General features: G+C 36.9%; 1 protein-coding gene across 1 annotated transcript; it reads right to left on the bottom strand.

The window, feature by feature from the left end:
• Positions 1-1,077: 1,077 nt before the first annotated feature.
• On the bottom strand, positions 1,078-10,364 carry nup35 (nucleoporin 35). The gene is made up of 9 exons (XM_073846102.1): positions 10,252-10,364; positions 9,815-9,976; positions 9,597-9,724; positions 7,399-7,453; positions 7,184-7,319; positions 7,023-7,092; positions 6,819-6,947; positions 6,570-6,725; positions 1,078-1,845 (listed from the first exon to the last, which is right to left on the bottom strand). Exons 1-9 carry the CDS (start codon positions 10,262-10,264, stop codon positions 1,768-1,770), a joined length of 927 nt encoding a protein of 308 aa, XP_073702203.1. The 5' UTR covers positions 10,265-10,364; the 3' UTR covers positions 1,078-1,767.
• Positions 10,365-20,965: the final 10,601 nt, after the last annotated feature.

Here is a 20,965-nt window from a genome sequence, read left to right on the forward strand (position 1 = left end):
CTACTGATAAATACACCGACTGTACGTGAAAATTAAAGCACTGTTTGTTTTATTTGTATAGTATGTGTATTTGTAACATGTAGCTTATCTTTGTTCTTATTTTTTAAAAACAAAGAAAATAATGACAAAGATTTTTTTGTCTTCGCCCACTTTGGCTTAAATATTTGCCATTCTTTTTATTTTATATTTTGTTACCTTGTAAGGTTTTGGTTTTAAAATAGAAAAAATAATTTGGCTGTACTACTCAGACAACTTGTAAAAAAGTAAAACCAACATGACAAAGAATCGGGATAAAATCGTGAATCGTGATATTTCTTGAAAAAATCGTGATATGATATTTTTACCATATCGCCCACCCCTAGATTGATCTACTGATTATCTCATGGTTGTATTTCTCAAAAGCATTGTGAGCAAAGTTGCTCATAGAGACAATTGGAGGGAAACACAGTCTAGATCAAATTCAAGCAAATTCTTAATTTTGCCCAACCCTGCTATGCATTAAAGAAAGATGTAACAAGATGACTGCTAAACATTTCTTCACACTTTAAATGCTTCATTCCAAACCCACTGAATACACCCACATGAAGACTGTGAGAAGGTCAAAGTCAAGTCTTTTAATACTTTCCAAGTCAAGTCTTAAGTCCTCAAAATTGTGTCAGGTTTCTGACTCACAGATATAAAACTGGATCAAACACTTATTCATAATATCTGTATGACTGTTTTGGAAACGACCTGCATTTTGAGGGGATGGAAAAATCAATGACCAGATGCTCATTAATTTATGATGCCATGCAACAATCAACCTCTTACTCATCAAATAAAACTAAATCCAAATCCTCAGCCAGGAATTTGCCCATTCGTCTAAAATTGAAGGATGACATCTGTTCCAGATTACGATTTCCACATTATGGACATAACATCAAATTAAACAATGTTTTTTTTTAATGACAAACAGCTACTGTATGTGTAACAAAATGTTCATAACTGCATCCTTCTAAAGGCAAAAAATGTGAACCTGAAGGAGCCAATAGTTAGTAATTTTGTACAAATACTTCATACTTACCTAGAGAAAACAACTAAAGTTTCTAGTCAGACAGTGTTTATTAAAGAGAAAAGACATTATCAAATTCAGACATTTCTAAAAATTGGATTATGTCCTATTAAAATAACTGTTAAAGTTAGTGAAACCCACCTACAAAAACCTAAAAACAGAGGTATACAACCCAATGAAAAGACTGAAAAAGGAATATTCTGGATTAAGGCCTTGATCTCAAAAAGCTGTAGGTATCAATGAAATTCTTATGAAATCCAATCTTAGACATAAACCCAGAAAGCCAACCATGAATTATATCAAGCAAAAATTCAGATTTTGTATAAAAGGGTCCCATGAGGGAGTGTGTCATGATTTGAATCCTTCAATTTCCAACAGAACTCTTTTTTGGCATGTTTGTTTAGACCTGAAACACTTAATGCTTATGATTAAGTTGTTAAATCTGTATGATTTAAGGACAGACAGGAGGGACTAACTTCAAAACACACAACTCCTAACCCAGCAGCTGAGAACAGTCCATGTGAAACACTCAAAGAGTCCATCTTCCGTAAAACAGCACGCAATTAGTCCGCAAGAGATAAAGAGATAAAGTGCTTTTGTATTCACTCAGTGCTTGTGCTCAGAAAACCCAAATGTCAGTTTTTAGAGCAATGTCAACACGTCAGAGGCTGTCGATGGTCTCAGAGCTTTTTCATCAGGACCTTGTGAGTGAAAGATTACCATCCAAACATATACTCCATTGCTTTAGATACCAAACTGTCATCCTTTTTTGGTGTCTGTTGATCTGACACAACCTATAAATCAAAACAAAACAAAAAGCAAGTACTTAATATCAGCTCATGTTCAGTCGGGTTTGGGAAAACTACAAACCAGTAGGAGATGGCTTTGTTTCTGCTGTCCGTAGAAAGCTATTCAGACTTTTTTGGACATTTTTGTCATAATAATAATAATATATTTACATTTATATATACTCAGTCAAGCCTGAAATTGTTCATACCCCTGGCAAATTCTGACTTAAAGTTACTTTTATTTAACCAGCAAGTTTTTTTTATTAGAAATGACACAGATGTCTCCCAGAAGATAATAAGACAATGTACAAGAGGCATCATTGTGGGAAAAAAAAATATTACAAAAAGTGGCATGTCCAAAATTAGTTATACCCTTCTCAATAATCAGTAGAAAACCCTTTATTGGCTATTACAGCAATCAAATGCTTTCTATAATTGCTGACCAGCTTTTTGCATGTCTCCACTGGTATTTTTGCTCATTCATCTTTAGCGATGAGCTCTAACTCTTTCAGGTTGGAGGGTCTCTTTGCCATCACCCTGATCTTTAGCTCCCTCCACAGATTCTCAATTGGATTTAAGTCAGGACTCTGGCTGGGCCACTGCAAAACGTTAATATTTTTGTCTTCTAACCATTTCTTCACCACTTTTGCTGTGTGTTTTGGGTCGTTGTCGTGCTGAAATGTCCACTGGTGCCCAAAGCCAAGTTTCTCTGCAGACTGCCTGATGTTGTTGTTGACAATTTTGATGTATTGCTCCTTTTTCATGGTGTCGTTTACTGTGATTAGGTTCCCTGGTCCACCGGCTAAAACATACCCTCAAAACATTAGGCTCCTACCACCATGTTTGACAGTAGGGATGGTGTTCTTAGGGTTGAAGGCTTCTCCTTTTTTTACGTCAAATGAAGGCTACATCATTGTGGCCAAACAATTCAATTTTTGTTTCGTCTGACCATAAAACAGAAGACCAGAAGTCTTCTTCTTTGTCCAGATGAGCATTTGCAAAGGCCAAGCGGGCTTTTGTGTGCCTTATCTGGAGAAGTGGTGTCCTCCTTAGTCTGCGTCCGTGGAACCCAGCGGTGTGCAGTAGGGGTGTGCCAAAAAATCGATTCACAGAAAAATCTAGATTCTCATTTGCAACGATTCAGAATCGATCTGAAATGTCCAAGAATCGATTTAATAAATAAATAAAATCAGCTGGCTGTTCGCCTCCATTTTTGTAACTAGCCTATACTGACATCACCACGCAGCCGGTTTTTGAACGCAAGCGTGCGCGGCAAATCACTAAAACAAAGAGGAAGCAAATATGGATGAGAGGGAGATCCAATCAGCCCCGTCTTCACTTAAAGCTCAAGTTTGGCGACACACACAGTGTGAAAGCTTTGCAAAACAAAGACCAAGTACTTCGGCAGCACAACAAATGCGCGTGCTCATATTACTAGGCATCACCCGGAGCTCAGCGACACGGAGCAGAGTCAGCCGCCAGCTGCAGACCAACGCACACTGCAGTGCTTCACGAAACTCCCTGCCAACTCCGAGCGAGCAAAAAAAAAAAAAAAAATTGATAAAAGGCACTTCCCTGAGATTTTAACTTAATAAATGTGAAAAAGACACTTTAATGTCTCCGTTTGTCATTCTGTATAGCAAAGCAGATGAGAGTAGATCATGATCAGAAACCCGATTAGAAATCATTATGAATAAAATCGAATCGTTTTGAATCGAAAATCTTTTTGAATCGAAAATCAATTTTGAATCGAATCGTGGCCTCAAGAATCGGAATCGAATTGAATCGTGAGATGGTAAAAGATTCCCACCCCTAGTGTGCAGTGTCCGTTAGACTGTCTGCCTTGAGATGTTGCCACCAGCAGAGCGCAGAATCATCCGGATGGCCTCGGTGGTGATCCTTGGATCTTTGTTTACCTCTCTCACTATCCTCCTGGCCAGCACAGGTGTCACTTTTGGCTTCCGACCACGTTCTCTGAGATTTTTCACAGTGCAGAACGTTGTGTATTTTTAAATAATACTTTGCACTGTAGCCACTGGAACTTCAAAACATTTAGATATGGTCTTATAGCCCTTTCCTGACTTGTGAGCAGCCACAATGTGCAGCCGCAGGTCCTCGGTGAGCTCCTTTGTCTTAGTCATGACTGTCCACAAACCAACAGCAAAGAGCTTATGTTTCACCTGTTGAGTTGATTAAAACAGCTGTTCCCAATGAATCAGGGTAATTAGGATGCTTTAAAACAGCTTGGACTATTTGGAATGGTATAGAACTTTGGATTTTCCCATAGAATGTGACAGTTTGCAAAGGGTATGAATAATTGTGGACATGCCACTTTTTGTTCAAATGTAAATAAAAGCTTATATATATATATATATATATATATATATATTAGGGGTGGAACGGTACATGTATTCGTTTCGAACTGAATCGGTACGGGGGTCACGGTTCGGTGCATGAATTTAAACAAAGAATACACGGTATGAAAATAAAAAGAAATTGCCTGCAAAATAATTAATGTAATGCGGAACTACTGTTAGATACGCGGGTTCTTTAGGGACAGCTAATATTTAGCCCCGCTTTAGCTCTGAAGCTCTGATTGGCGTCGATGCAGCCGAGCTCCGCCTATGTATGCGCTCTATCAGAGCCCGTCGTCTACATTCTCTGGCACTCTGCAGTTTTTTGTCAGCTCGACGGTCCATCCAGTGAGTGAGTCAGTGATAGCAGCGACAGCGAGTATGGCAAGTGGTGGTGTTCCACAAGAGTTAGAGCAGTGGTTCTCAAAGTGGGGGGCGCACGAGTATTGCAGGGGGGGCGCGGGCTATCAGCAGAAAAATAAATATAAAAACGTAAACAGCCAAAGGACATAATGAACGGGAGATGGATCGGTGTGTGAAAGAGAAGAGAAAACCATAGATGAATTCGCACAGACCCAGGCAGGTGCTGGTCATTCAAAAGCTCAATGCAGGGCTTCAAAGTTCAAATTATTTGCAATTTTGTCGCATCCAGCAGAGATGTCACTGAAACTGCGCTCCGCTGAACTGCGGCATTCTGGCGCCTCAGTCTCGGTTTACTGTACAAATCGGCATACATTTCACAAATGATAACTCAGCGGCAGAGTTCATCTCATGCAGGGGCGTAATTTCCACTTGGGGCTTTTCAAAATCCTGTTTGTGTCCTCCAACTTTCAAAAATGGTTTTGTAAAAGTAATGTCTTGTATTGTAGAATGCAAGCTCTGCGCCGCTGATTCGCGCCATCATTAAAATGAAACCGAAAGTAAAACGTGCAAGCGCATTCAAAAGCAATTTTAATATCCCACGTTTACAGAGCGACTTCCCAATGCGCGCAAATTAGTCTACATAACATTTCTAGGCTGTTATTATTATGTGGGCCATGATAAGTTGTATAGTTGTCTATAGCTCTGTATCATGGTGGGAAAATTCGGTCTATTTGCACTTTGAATATTGAAAGAGTAGCTTACTTTGATTATGGTTGCATTTATTGCCTACACGACTAAGAAAGAACTGTGTCGTTTATTTTTTGTTATTTATACTGTAGATTCTTTAAAAATGCAGTGACTGCCACTAATTTAAATGGCTTTAATTATAATAGAAAAAATAAACATCTTGTTCATGTACTCATATTTTCATTAATTCCTGTCCCTGATATAAAAAAGGCTTTCAGAATCAGCCCATTTGCTTGTAAAACATCTGCAATCAGAATCAGCCACGAAGAATCAAGATCGGCACATTACTAAAAATAAATTGGGTGCTCCTATATTTTTTTTGAGCGCGAACTTTTTTACGTGGTAGCACTGTAAAAAAGTTAATTTCAAGCCCTGCTAAGCCTTAGGACAGCATGAAACCTACAAAAATTATATAAATAAATAAATAAATAAATAAATAACATAGAGAATTATAATAATAACAGTTATTCCCCCTGTGCTATTTTTTATATTTCAAGTGTTGCATGTTTTTCTCCTGTTTTTTTTAACTAAGAAAACTAATTTTTCATTAAGTTTACTAAAATCATTTATTAGTCTTAGGTGGGATAGGTATTTTTGGGAGGGGGGGCGCCAGATTTTTTCAAAGGTTTAAAGGGGGGCGCGACCAAAAAAGTTTGAGAACCACTGAGTTAGAGGATCCGCCGGCCTCTTTAAGATTGCAAGTTTGGGAAAACTTCGCTTTTCCAGTCAGTTACAGTAGTACAGGCGAGAGAGTGGTGGAAAAGACGAGGACTGTGTGTCGCCGTTGTTCAGCGGTTGTTGGGTATGTGAGTGTAAATACATCTAATTGCCTTCTGCATTTTTGTTTTGCTTTTCCCTCCACTGTACCGAAATCATACCGAACCGTGACGTCTGAACCGAGGTACGAACCGAACCGTGACTTCTGTGAACCGTTCCACCCCTAATATATATATATATAAACACTAATACTATTACTACAACTACTACTACTAATAATAATAATAATAATAATAACAACAACAATAAATTATTAATTGTATTGATATTTATGACTAAATTAATTGTTTACTTTTGAGTCCATGTGTAGTTTTATACTGTGCTTCTCCAAATTCGCCCCTCTTTCCACAAAGCTTCAGCATTATCAAATGCATTATTTATTTTTTATAGCTGCCTTGGTCAGTTTTATTTTAATTCATTTGTTAATTTGCACTATTTGTGTGGTTTTTAATAGCAATGGGTAGGTGGAAGGTTACCAGTTAACTATACCTGGTAGTCACTGCTGGATGCTTTGTAAGCGGCACTGAGGGGTCTCATGACAGATCGGGGAGTTGATAGAGGATGACTGGGAGTGCTGGGAGCCTTCACCGGGGGTGTGAACACAGAACTTGAAATATTGCTCTTCTCCAAACTCTCCATTACACTCTGCCAAAAAATAAAACAAATTAAACACTCCCAATGTAACATTATCACGGTTACAATTACAACCAGTGGAATTATCGCTTTTGTGCTTCTTACCTTATCGATACACGGTTTGACGCCAATCATTATGGCTTCTCCAAATATCTTTCCATCTTTACTGAGAGCTTTTCTTGCCTGCAGTTTTGACTGATACTGAATGTGCATCCAGTTGCCTGTATTAGACATCTGTAAATGAAAGAAACTTTTCAAGAATACAAATACATAACCAGTTTGCAGCGCTGAAACTTTGTCTGTACTTACCACATGTTTTAATATGTTTCCATACTGTGCAAACTGTAAAAGGATGTACGACGCAGATGCTGGAGGGAACCTGTGTGCAAACAAATATAAAATCCATGCCATATGAAGACGTGGACCCCAAAAAGCCTGAGACATCATATCTGTATCATATCTAAACGTACCCAAAAACTGTGACCCAGGTGTCATCCAGCTGGTCTTCTGAGGACAGAGCATCTCCTTGTGTGAAGAACGGATCTACTTGAGCTGGGGAAAGTGTTGTTTTCCTCTGCTGCCCCGCAGGGCTAAACAAACTAGACACTAAAGGACAAAAATAGAGACCAAGCGTCTATTTTTCGACAGAACTCATTTAATAACTAATTAAACAAGTGATATTTACCTGTTCCTGGTGTCCCTGGTAGACCAGACAATGGTGTGTGTGCTCCAGCAAATGGCTAAGAAAAACAAATTTACAAGCTGAGGACAAAATCTCATTACAGACATTTTAAATGCTTCTCTTACATTAATTATAACAAAATCAATGTCAAAGGTGTACTTCACTAACCGGCCTTGCACACAAATGAAACGTTTTGAAAAACAAACCATAATTTGCCAATAACTTTCATACTAAAAAAAAAAAAAAGTCTAAGAACCACTTAGATTTTTACAGTCAAGTTGAGTAAACAAAAGGTTGTTATAAGCCAAGCTGCAAAGCTTCTCCACAATAACAAACACAGATAAGCATACACGCACAGCAGGCGAATAAATTGTCTGAATAAACTAATCTGTATAAAAGGTGTTTATTTAATTTGAACTGATTTTGAAATCGGCATTCGAGAACTTTGGGGTTGTAAAGGGCTATAGCGTGCTTTCACGACGTGTCATCAATTGGCCATATTGGCGGCAGTGAATGTAAACAATGGCACTTAACCGAACGAAACTTTTATGCAAAACATATTTTGCTGATTACTGCTGCAGAAAATGGTCAATTATAGGGATGCACCGAATGCTCGGCAACCGCAACTCTTCGGCCAAAAAAAAAAAAAAAAAGGCAGAATAAGTGAAACAGCTGAATAAATTATACCGAACGATGACATGGCGCCATCAAATAAAGGTGCGCACTAATGTAGCAAACATATCAGCAGTGCGGAAGTATTTAAAACTGTCCGAGAAAGATTACAAGATTACGATCATTACAAACACCAACAGCACGTGACTGTTTAGAATCGCCTCGTATGTCTTCCATGAGAAGAGAAAGGGGTGGTGGTTGCTGGTTACTGTATGATGACTAAAATCACAAAATGGCCTTTTTATTAACCATTAGTAAATAAACTATAGAACGTTATGCGTTAGCACGAGAATCATTCATAAATCTGCTGCTGTCAGCAAAAAGGTCTTCTTGTGGGCTTTCGCCAAAATAAAAGTCAACATTCATAAATGTTAAAATTGTAATTTTACTGTTGTTCTGTAAAATAAAATAAAAAAAGTTACAAAAATAATGATAACAATCATTACAACAGCTATATTAACACATTTACTATAACATTCTCCTTTGTGCAGCAAGGCTACATGTATTTGTACATTAAAAACACAAGAAGGGGGTCTTAAAAAGGCCAAAGAATATTATTTTACTAACTTATTAATTTTAAGTTTAGTTGTGTTTTGTGGGTAGGCTATAATGTCTACTAGAATGTTAAAAATGTTCAGTGTTAAATAAATATTTTTAAATTGTTTTGTAATAAATCTCTCTTTTTTTTTTTAAGTAAGACAAAACTGTAAAAAGCAAATATTGGCCATTTAATTTATGCAATGATGAAAAAACGCCAAAATACAAAAACAAAAAAACGTGTTCGGTAATCGGCCTTCGGCCCAGTGTGTAATTTTGTTCGGCTTCAGCCTCGGCCAAGAATTTTCATTTCGGTGCATCCCTAGTCAATTATTGTTTTGGGCTGTACTAATTAGACGGACCAGGAAAAACATTGAGTATTTTAGACTGCCAAAAGTTATAACAAATCAAGGAGAAGAGTACAAAAACTGTCTGAGGAACAAAAAGTGTTTGTGGTTGGCCAAACTGAACCAGGATTTCCAGAGCAAGAATCTTGACAACATTCATGTTTGTTATTATCATTTCTGGTCAGGTAGGTGAAATATTAGGCTAATATCTTAATGAATTAATACTGCTGCTCATACGTATCTTTACCACCGACTAACTTTAGTTTGTCAAAATACTGCACCCTTTCCTGCTTAAGTCCTTCTCTTTATGATTGATCTTTATGATGATTTAGCAGCTTCCACCCATTTTTTTTTCGTGGTTTAGACACCATAAACAGGGGCGCCGCTCGCAATTTTGGGCCCTATGACAAAATATGAGGTTGGGCCCCCCCTACAACACCAAAGCAGATCTCTGGGGGCCCCTAAAGGGCGTGGGCCCTTAGACTTGTCCTAACTTTCCCCCCCTTAGCGGCACCCCTGACCATAAATTAGCACAATGTATTCAGTAAAACCTTAAATACACTATCTGTTCAATGTATCTCTATGTTCTTCTGTAAACACAGGACATGTGTTTCAAACTCAAATTAAAATCTTCAAATTTCTCACTTGTTTGCGAGCTGCAAGAGGCGACATTCCCACAGCAGAGCCGTTTAGGTCATCATAGATGCTCCTGACTGGAGGGGCTCCGCTCTTGTCTTTAAGTGTTGGGACCACTGGCTGTGGAGGAGACCCACCTGATGGAGGAGAACATTAAATGTCTTATCAAGTAACTTATGTGCTATGTAAAATAAAAAAGACATATTGAAAATTCCATAAGTATTTACCAGCCAGAAGTGGAGACCTTGTTTCTGCCCCACCTCCTGTCAACCCAAAAGACCTGGGCTGGGGCGTGACAGGAGCAGGCAGGTCTCCCATCAAAAACCCAGGTAAAAACTGAGCCCCAGGCTTGGGGGAAGTAGGAGAGCCGAGTGTCATTGGTTCAATACCTGTTATTAGACATCAAAACGTATATTCAGTGTAATACTTCTTGCTAATGCACAGTCTAAAACCTACACTTGCATTTAACAACTCTAAGGAGCGTATACAAATAAAAACACTCTGAGTGATTGGTCGTTTTACTCTAAATGTAAAAAATGTACGCATGCCTTCTCGCTGTATTGTAGCGCTCATATTAGCACAGCCACATTTACGCACGTCTCTACAAACTCATTCAGCATATCGTTGTACAAACACAGAACTGGTTTAAAACACGAAAACTTACTCTGGATGTCCATACTGGATCACTAACACGGCAGCAACGGCGAGAAGACTAGCCCTACTTCACCAAATAAAAAAAGAGTGCAAAAATTTTTTTAACCAGGCGGAAGTTGCGCGTGCTCAAATGACACAAGCGCGCTGTACTTCCGCTTTCACGAGACCAGAGCACTTCTGTCGCGCCCCTACAGGAAATGACATAAAATTGATTTTTATTTTTGAGACCAATTTCAAGCTTTTACGTTCTCTCACCTCTATTGTTAATGCCCTTTATACTGGTTTAGTAAGAAGTGTACGGAAAAACGACAAGAGGTGTAAAATACTGCAACTGGATTGTTTTAGATTCAGGAGATGACATGTTCAAACTGTACTAACCAAGTACAGAATTGACAGAATTGACGTTAATCCTGTTTAGTGGTTTTCAAGAACGGAATGACTGCTGAATTTGTTCCAAATTGGTGTTCACATTTTTAAAAGCAACCTCTAGACATCTTTTAAAGTTACCGTTTCATTAATACTCTCTTTAACTCTAGTAACTGTATTGATTTTTTTCTAGTTTTCTAATCTTTTTTTAATGCTTGCATATGTGTTGTGAACACAGCCTTTTAAAACGCTGTATTCACATTTTCAGGTTAACTGTTCGTACACTTTCTTATCTGAAGATGGCGCTCTTGTTCCACAAGGTGGTTTTATTCCTGTTCAGGACCTCCCAGAGTAAAGGGACATTGAAATCACCCTCCTCTTGCTGAAGCATTCGTCTCCAGAATTAAGAAAACAGTAAGTCTATGTTTTATACCATTATTTATCCCAAGTTAATGTGCGTTTTAGGGTTAGTCATATACGTGTGTATTACTTAATATAAGACTTTATATTTTATGTCATATTTTTTCTGAGGTAATAAATTCTTGACAGAATATGTTAAGGAATTAATGTTATGCTAATTTAAACAAAGTTTCTGACATAGCAGCCGTTCAAAAGTTTGGTATTAGTAAGATTTTTTTGTTTTTCAAAGAAGCCTTTTCTGCCTATCGAGGCTGTGTTTATTTGATTAAAAATACAGAATGAAACTAATATTGTGAAATATTATTGCTATTTAAAATAATGGTTTTCTATTGTAATATACTCATTATTGCAGTCTTCAGTGTCACATGATCCTTCAGAAAACATTTTAATATGCTGATTTATAATCAGTAGTGTTGCTTAATATTTTGAAACCTGTGATACTTTTTTTTAGGATTCTTTGATGAATAAAACGTTTAAAAGAACAGCATTTATTAAAAATATAAATCTTTTCTAACAATATAAGTCTTTATTATCACTTTTTTAACAATTTAACACATCCTTGCTGAATAAAAGTAATAATTTCTTTCAAAGAAAGAAAGAAAGAAAAAAATTACTGACCCCAAACTTTGAACGGTAGTGTATATCTTTACTTAATTTCCTAATGATTTTTGACATAAAAGAAAAATCAATAATTTTGACCCATACAATGTATTTTTGGCTATTGCTACAAATATACCCCAGCGACTTAAGACTGGTTTTGTGGTCCAGGGTCACAAATAAAGAAATAAATATTAAGCAGCACAACAGTTTCCAACATTAATAATAAATCAGCATATTAGAATGATTTCTGAAGGATCATGTGACACTGAAGACTGGAGTAATGATGCTTAAAATTCAGCTTTGCATCACAGGAATAAATTATATTGTAAAGTATATTAAAATAGAAAACCACTATTTTAAATTGCAATAATATTTTACAATATTAATTTTTTTCTGTAATTTTAATCAAATAAACACAGCCTTGATGAGCAGAAAAGACTTCTTAAAAAACATTTCTTACTAAAAAAAATCTTACTGATCCCTAATGTTTGAATGGCAGTGTATATCCTCATTAAGTGTAAATAAAGAAAATACTTTTGCAAATCAATTCTGTTAGTTAATTTCTGACTTTGCCTGCAGCTTATTAGTTGCATCACAAAATCAATTTAATATGCTTTAGATGATTAATATGCTGTAGATTACTTTTTAATAATAATCATTATCCTGTTTTTCACTAAAGACTGGTGGATTCTGATCAGTGCACTTGATTAGACTACATCCTGCCCAAGGAAGTGTGCGTGGTACAAAATAAAAAAGGTTTTGAAAGCAATGCTAAGTATTCATTAGTGCTCAGTGATTTATATCAACAGTAACTATGTCTCTCCAGAACAAAGGGAGCAAGAGGTTTCTGTAAAATGACTGAGCTCATATCCCCTGGAGCAACACTGAATATATGATGCCAGTCATCTGCATCCAAATAAAGAGAGAAATGCCAGCTCTGTCTAAACCCATTAAGCAAATTGCCATATTTGAAAGATGCATTTGTCTCTTTATTTTGATTCATTTAAACAAACTGACACCCAGAGGCCTCCTTCTTTTATAAATCCCAAGATGTTGGGTAATGTTTTAGAATGGCTTTATATTTGCAGAATTAAACACATGCATTTTCTGAAACCCATTTTAAGGTCAACTCATGTAATAAAGCATTCATGCTGCTCACAGCGCTGTGGAACTTCGTTTTGATCAAATCATTTATTTCACATCTGTTCAGTGACTTACATTCATTTTCACACGTTTCTGAATTGCGTGAATTCTTCCTTGGGAAAGAGTCTATTAGGAGCGAGATAAAGAAGAGGTGCAGATGAAGCTGTCTGATAATAAGAATGCAAACAGCTTGCTCTCTGTGACTTGTACCAGCCAGTGGCAGCCGTGCCTTTATTACTCTGCCATATTTTAAGTCATGCTCTTGGACTGTCACACCATAATGAGCACTTTTTGACCTCGGTAAACTGTGAAACTGGCTGCTCATGGTGTATTACATTTTCACAGAGCTGAAGAAGACTGAAGAGGTTCATTGCAATACTCGAAATGACTAATAAAATGAAGGTCATGCTTGTGGAATATAATGTGTATTAAATAAGCTGCTTTAGAAGACTAAAAAAAATCATCAAAAACAGACTGAAATACATTCTCTGCATTGTTAAAGAACAGGTGAACAGCTTGCTCGGTATAAATTCGCTTTTACTGTGAGACATTTGCAATATTGAACATAGTGTACCTGTATGCTGAGTCATTCAAAAACTGTGATTGCATAAACTTCCCCGTTTTACTTCTGACAATGAAACTGATAAAGAGCAGATATCAAGGTCAGCTGGCTGATCCTTCTAAAGTGAGTAGAGTGAAATATAGCACTAAATGTGCTGAAAGTCTGCTGATGGGGAGATATTTGAGACTCCTCGGTTGCCATGTGCAAACAAATGAAAAAGTGCTTTTGCATGATAAATGGGTGCTTTCCAATGCTGTGCCAATGCCTTATTTTTCCCGAAAGAGCGGACACGGTCATTTGTAAATTTTATGGGTCTTGTTTCTGGTCTCATCTGCAACCAGCTATTTTTAGCTATACAGAACAGCTCGCTTTGCTGCTTGGTGTTGCTAATTGGTGTGTCTTGCTATGTTATTTTAACGTACAGTACAGACCAAAAGTTTGGACACACCTTCTCATTCAGGTCTGTCCAAACTTTTGGTCTGTATTGTAGATATGAATACAACTGAAAAAACTTGTGAAAAAATATCTTTCAGGTGGTCAAATAGCAAATAGCAAATAGTGGAGCTCTGCAGCCACCTACTGGTAAAAGTTATTTATAGTTGTTGTTTTTTTACTTTTAAAACTGGATTTTCCAAAAGATGGGCAAAAATCTTACACTAAACCATGTGAAATTATCCATGTTATCCCCATGAATTAAAGTTAGAAATGTGGGTCTTTTATAAAGTGAATTTGACATAAAAAGCAGTTTTTGTATAAAAACCCATTTAAAAAATATTTATTTATTCATTTATTTATATTTAAACAATATCACTAACCCACTGAAAACTGCACAAATGTAGAAGAAAAACTTTAATAAACAGAAAAATATACAGTACAGACCAAAAGTTTGAACACACCTTCTCATTCTTTTGAATTATTACTGTATTATCTTAATTATGAACACAGGTTTGTAGTGCAAACAGTTTTACCATTTACCGGACGTTGTTATTCTTCTCATTATTTCCCTATAGCGGATAATGAACAGGAAATCTCGCCCATAGGATTACTTCTGTGTTGAAGAATAAGATGGCTAAGAAAACTCTGTATATCTTTTTTTGTTGTTGTTTGTTTTAAATGTATAGTGATAGTGAACCACATTTTACTTGGTATTAGCGTCTGTCAAACCCAGCTTTTAAGCTTCGAAAAAGCGGTGTTTCATACTTGTGAGCAACTTGTTTTATAATTTGAAAGAGGTTTGGTAGTGGGTTAACCTGGCATCACAGTGTCAAGGTACAGAGTACAACAGTGTTTTGATTAGGAGATCTAAACTATGTACTAAAAAGGTCATTACAAACTTTTCATTTTAAAATCTAACGAAAAGACAAAAGGCTCTTTTGAGGTGTGCCTTGCTTTGCTTGAAATTTTGATGAGCAGGTGACTGCCAAGAGGGGAGGAATAAAATAAGTGCAGTCAAGATGGACAGCTCTTAACACTGTCTAAGCATTTCGGAATGTTCAGAAATAATTTACACACATAAAAACAATTACAAAATCAAACATTTTAGAAGAAAATACAACAAAGTTGTTTAAACCAATAAGCTTTAGGCTTTTTCTTCACCAAGCTGTTTTCCATCGTACCTTTACCTATCACAGTTGGCGATAAAACAAATAAAACAACAATAATAGTACAAAATACAATATTAAAAAGTGTATAAATCATTTGTTTTTGTAAAGAAACATATACTGTAAAGAGGGAGACCACATCTCAACCCATTGAGTTTTAACAGACCCCCTAAAGTGTGCGGTGGGTTTGGTGGGGGGTAATTGAGAATGAATAGGGGAAAATCACATGAGAGGAGGCAATGCCTCCATTGCGATATGATTGGATGTGACGGGTTATCTTAGGCTTTTAGATATAACCACTTTGTTACGTCAAAATTTATAATGGCATGAAAACATGATCTGTGGAAGTTTTTATTGAGGAATCAGCTAAGTAGAATTTCAAGTAAATCTGTGTCTGTGACCATTATTTACTGAGCTTTGATGACTGATGATTTGAAAAATTCAAAAATAGTTAAAAGTTAACTGTTAAAAAGAATAACTGAACTTAAGTTTACTATTGTTTTTAATTATTTTGGAATAAATGTAAAATGCTTAAAAACACTAACTTGATGAGATTCATATTTGGCTTTAATAATAATAAAAATGTTTCTTTCTTTGTGTGTGATAGTGTAAGTAATGTTTATTTAACCACAAAATGAGACTGGGTCTGGGACATAAATCTTTGTTTCAATCTTTTTGTCAATTTTTACTGCAAAAAAGTAGTAGTTTGAAAGAGACTGGATTTGACTATGTCATTCGCAGTGCCTCATGGGAGTGAAGTGGTTGAAAAAAACTTTTATTTATTAAAAATAAAACTGTGTATTTATAATGCCATGCCATGCGCAAGGCTCTGCAAATTATGTAAGTGCAATGGTCAAACACGTCTCTCTAGCACTTTCACATAGAAAAACAAAGGAAAAGCAGTGCAGTGGAATACAAAAGTGCATTCTGTGTGAATGTTCACCTAAAATGGCTAGCAAACCAAAAATAAACTAAACAGTATTTTGCTCATTAAATATTCATGTTTTGAACAGTAACAGAAGATTTTATCTTTTTTTTTTTTTTAAGCAAAAAATCTAAATCAGACAATGATTGAAAACCCAGGTTTATGCTGACCCAGAATTAATCATCTAAAGGCATTTATTAAAAAATAAATAAAAAATTATTATTATTTTTATTCCAGAATGAAGACTTACAAGTAAAAAAAAAAAAAAACAGCAAGGAGGTGAGTTGCCTTGATTATAGAATTATAATTTTTGGGTGAATGATCCCTTTAATTGTCAAAAGCCCTAGAGTAGGTATTGAACCCAGCAAGCAAAATCAAACTCATCTCCTTTTTCCTCAGGAAAGACAATTGCTCACAGTTTAGTGCTGGACAACATTTCATTATGCTGGACCCAGCTGCTGTGATAGGCACTTTGTAATTATGTGGTTGTAGGAGGCTTGTGATGAAGGGACACCCAGGGTCGTCCTTCTGCGTGAAGCATTTAAACATGTATTATTCAGCAGCCTGGCACAGAACATTTCCAGGACCCTGACAGAGCTGAGCTGCACAGCTTTACCTTTCACAAACCCCTCATTTACTGCAGGAAAAAAATGCATTTAACATTGAAAGGAGACAAATATTGATTGCTGATCAATACATGGTAGGTTAAATATATGGATGTAGTTCTACATTCTGCATGGTCAGTAATAGCTTGCGTCTGATGCAGTAAGGATATAATGACTGTTTGCATTTCTCATGTGAAATCTGAAACTGTGCATTGGACTGTGGTGGAGATATCAAAAAATACTTCACCGTTATTTCCATGGACAAGCTTTTTCAATTCATTGAAATTAAGTATTTAAGAGGGAGCTTCAAAAGGGAGCTGGGATTTTAGCTGCAAAGCTATTAAAAAAAAGTTTTTAAATTTCCTAGAAAAAATTAGTAAAAAAATAGTTTATAATATCATATGTTTTTGATGAATGGCTCAATGTTTAAAAACAGCCAGACTTAATAAATAATAAATATGATTATATCCCATCTTCTGATGGGAATCGATCACAATTTTCTTCCAATAGGAAACGATTTATGGGTACTGTTCGCAATTTATACGGATTGGAATCGAACGATGAAAATCGACCGCAATTTCTACTGATGAAAATGGATCTATGGGAACTGATCGCAGTTTACTCCAATGGGAATCGATCTATAGGAATCGATCATGATTTTTAATGATAGAAATCGATCGCAATTTCTTCCGATGGGAATCGATCGTGATTTCTTTCAATGGGAATCAATCGTGATTTTTTGCAATAGGAATCAATCTCAAAGTCTTCCGATAGGAAACGATCAATGATAATCTATCACAATTTCTACTTGATCTATGGGAATGAATGGTGTTTTCTTCAGATAAAATCGATCGTGATTTCTTCCGATAAGAATCAATCTATGGAAATTGATCACAATTTCCTCTGATGAGAACCAATCTTTGGTAATCAACTGCAATTTCTTCCAATCGGAATAGTTCTATAGGAAGCGATTTTTAACAATGGGAATCGATCTTTTATACGATAGGACAGTCGAGACAGGAACAGCATTGCGTGGAGATAGGGGGCGGAATTGGCAAAAGGAACTTGAGACAGGAACTTGGGTCGTGGTGAGCACAGATTCTTCCGATAGGAATTGGGAATTGATCACAATTTCTTCTGATGAGAATCGATCTTTGATAATTGATTGCAATATCCTCCAATGGGAATCGATCATTGATAATCAATTACAATTTCTTCCGATGGGAATTGATCTGTGGGAATTGATCACGATTTCTACTGATGAAAATCAATCTATAGGAAGCGATTGTGACTTCTTCTGGGAATCAGTAACGATTTCTACCAATGAGAATCTGCCTATGGAAAGCAATTGCATTTTCCTCTGATGGAAATCGATCTATGGGAATCGATAGTTTTTTAAAAGTAATATTTATGGGCTATTTGTTTTTTTTTTTGTTTAGTTATATTTAATCAATCCCGATTTCTTCTGATGCAAATTGATCAAGATTTCTACAGAAAATTGATCCATGGGAATCAATCATGACTTCCTCCAATGGAAATCGATTGCGATTTCTACCGATGGGAATCAATCTATGGGGTTTTTTTTTCTTTTTTGCTGCATATTTCAGTAAGACACATCATTTACATTATATTAAGCCATGCAAGTCTTAATACCTGAGGTTCCCATTAAGAAAACTTATGGTGTTTGCACACCAAAAGCGAATTAAATTTTTACATACAAAGCCAATGTAAAAATGGCAATAGATACAAATTCGCACCTGAATGCATTGAATTGGGTGATGCGGTTGCAGCAAATGCATGATAAATGCCTCAACCACATCTTCTGCACCACTTGATTTACTTTAAGTATGTACCTACTTACTGATGTAAGTGTGTTTATAGTGGAAGACTTAATCATATCCACGGCCGTAGCCAGCTATGACTATGAGGTCACCGAGGTCCGGACCTCGGTCATTTTTTATATTCAAAAATAAAATGTCAAGCTCTTTGAATGATTATTTAGCCGTTTAAACCACCTCATATCACATGAGTGTTTGCAGTTCATGTTGCTGCGAGAAGCTAGCGCAGTGAACGGGGCTTGAGAGCGCGTTGAGTGAGAGCGCGGGTGCAGCCTCCGTTTGTTGCCAGATCCACCTATTATACGTGTTTTTTGACTCGTTTGTCCAATTTAGTGTGACACCTTGGGACGTTTATAAAGTGGAAAGTTGAACGTTAGTGTTAGTGATATATTAATCTTATTTACAAAACACAAGCTTTGAACTTATTTCGGATATCGTTTTCTTTCTTTTTATAATTGCTTGTTTTTCGTAGCAATATCTGGCAACATTGTACATTTTATAGACAATCTGTAATTTAATTGCTGACAGGAAGATACCACAATCGGTAAGACAAACGCAGTGATCATCGTTAATATTTGAAAGAAATGTATAACACTATCAAAAACAATAGCATAATACAAATCTGTTTGTTACAGATGAAATGGCTACTATGCCAAATAACGTTAACGTTACTGGCCAGCAGGAAGACGTCTCATGCTCTTTAGTTAACCTTAAGTCATCAAAAAACATTAATTAAAGCAGTGTTTCTCAACTGATGGGTCGCTAAAACGTTTTGAGTGGGTCGTGGAGTGTGCAGTCAAAGAAACAACAAACGTAATTCTGTTTTTTTCTGATGCTAGACTATTATTTTGAAAGACGTGCGTGAAAGCGGTTGACTCAGTACAAAGTCCTTTTAAGACAAGTCATGTCACTCGGCGGCCATCTTTGAAACGCCTCTCGGGCATCAAAGTGCAGCTCCTATCTCTTTGAATGGGGAAACATCAAATTCTCCAAAACTGTTCGCCAAACTTACAATTAAATTTCATATTTGAAATCTCCAAAGAAATCCAACAAGAACTGCCTCATAAATATAGTTCCTTGTGCTTGAATAGCGTTAAAAAAACGCTTATTTTTCCGGCTAGATGAGCCAGTGCGCATGCGCAGTACTGAACGCACGTCTTACGGTGTGTTCACACGGGGCGCAAGCGTCAACGCTTCCCATTGACTTTGAATGGGTGACGTCAAGCTTTGCCGAAAGGAATTGTGGATCCGTCGGCGGCGCTTCACTCGCGTTGCTCGCGACAGAAGTTGAGAAATTTTCAACTTCTGCCGCGAGCAACGCCAGTGAAGCGCCGCGTCAGCCAATCAGATCGCTCTATGCAAATACAGTGGCCAGGCGGCAGCCAATCACGTTCATTTTGTTCAAGAGCAGCATTTTATTGGCTGACGCTGCTATGACCATAAACGTCAGCCACGCCTTCCGTTAAGCGTTGACGCTTGCGCCCCGTGTGAACACACCGTTAGAGCGCCGGCTGTTTCTATAGCAACCGGGACTTCTAACGGCAGCTGCAGTGACGCGCTGACTTTACTGATCAACGATTGGCTCTTTCACTAAGAAGGCGGAGCTTCGCGGCCATGATGACCGTTTCATTGTTCCCCATTCAAAACTACACCAGTGACATGTCTTTGGTATTCTATAGTCTTTGCTCAGTATCGTTGGTATCAGTAACGTTAACGTTACCTGAGAAAAACGCTTTTTCCTCATTCCGTATCTACGGTCAAATGAGATGTTATAAAGTTTTATGTCAGTGTCATTATTCTAACGTTATTTTTATAACTTGTTATAAAATAAAAATTCCCTCAGCTAAAAAAAAAAACGAACTTTCCATGTAAAACATTATACTGAATAAAAAATCTTTCACAATCATCTACATGTCTGTCTATTTTGAAGTTTAGGCTATATGTAGTGCATTTGTGGGTATTATTATAGCACAATTCTTAAAGCAACACTAAGTAACTTTTCCGTCAACGCTCCCTCTACAGGTTGGAAGCGGAATTGTCCATTACCGATGTCGTAAATAATTTAGCCTACCGTCGAGTCACATGCACGTTATTTCTTTGGAGGCAATCCAGGACCGGCTTTGGAAATAACGATGTCCAGTGACAAGGTAGAGTATGTTGTATGACTTTATAAAAGTATGAAAACCTTTTGTGAAGCCTGTCGTAAAGCAAGTCGCATTTGTAGTCTCATTTGAACTACAAAACCATGACCCGACGACCCAAACTTACATAGTGCTGTTATGGCCGATAGAGGGTCGCAAAGCGAATACGAAAGTGCCGTTTCACCCTGTTATGAGTTGATGAACCACTGACACGAGTTCGGAAACATTATTTTAAGGTAAAACAACTCTTTAGTGTTGACAATTCCGCTTCCAACCTGTAGAGGGAGCGTTGAGGGAAAAGTTACTTAGTGTTGCTTTAACACCTTACTTAGGACCTCACTAAATTTCAAACCCTGGTTACGGCCTTGGTCATATCAACCAAGCTGCAAGCACTCTATAGCAACCACTTGCCCTAGCAACAACCAGAACATGCATAGTAACACACTAAAAACAAATAAGAAGGACGTTTCAGCAGCAGACATGACATTTTTGATGTTTGTGTAGGTGGACAGACTAGCATTCT

This window comes from Garra rufa, chromosome 8 (assembly GCF_049309525.1).
Source record: "Garra rufa chromosome 8, GarRuf1.0, whole genome shotgun sequence".
Classification (NCBI taxonomy): Eukaryota; Metazoa; Chordata; class Actinopteri; order Cypriniformes; family Cyprinidae; genus Garra; species Garra rufa.

What these genes read in the sequence shown, in the direction of transcription:
- nup35 (XM_073846102.1), bottom strand. An exon ending in AAGGTCTCCACTTCTGGCTG is followed by an intron (nt 9,725 to 9,814) that starts GTAAATACTTAT and finishes CTCCTCCATCAG; the next exon opens with GTGGGTCTCCTCCACAGCCA. An exon ending in TCAAACCGTGTATCGATAAG is followed by an intron (nt 6,726 to 6,818) that starts GTAAGAAGCACA and finishes ATTTTTTGGCAG; the next exon opens with AGTGTAATGGAGAGTTTGGA.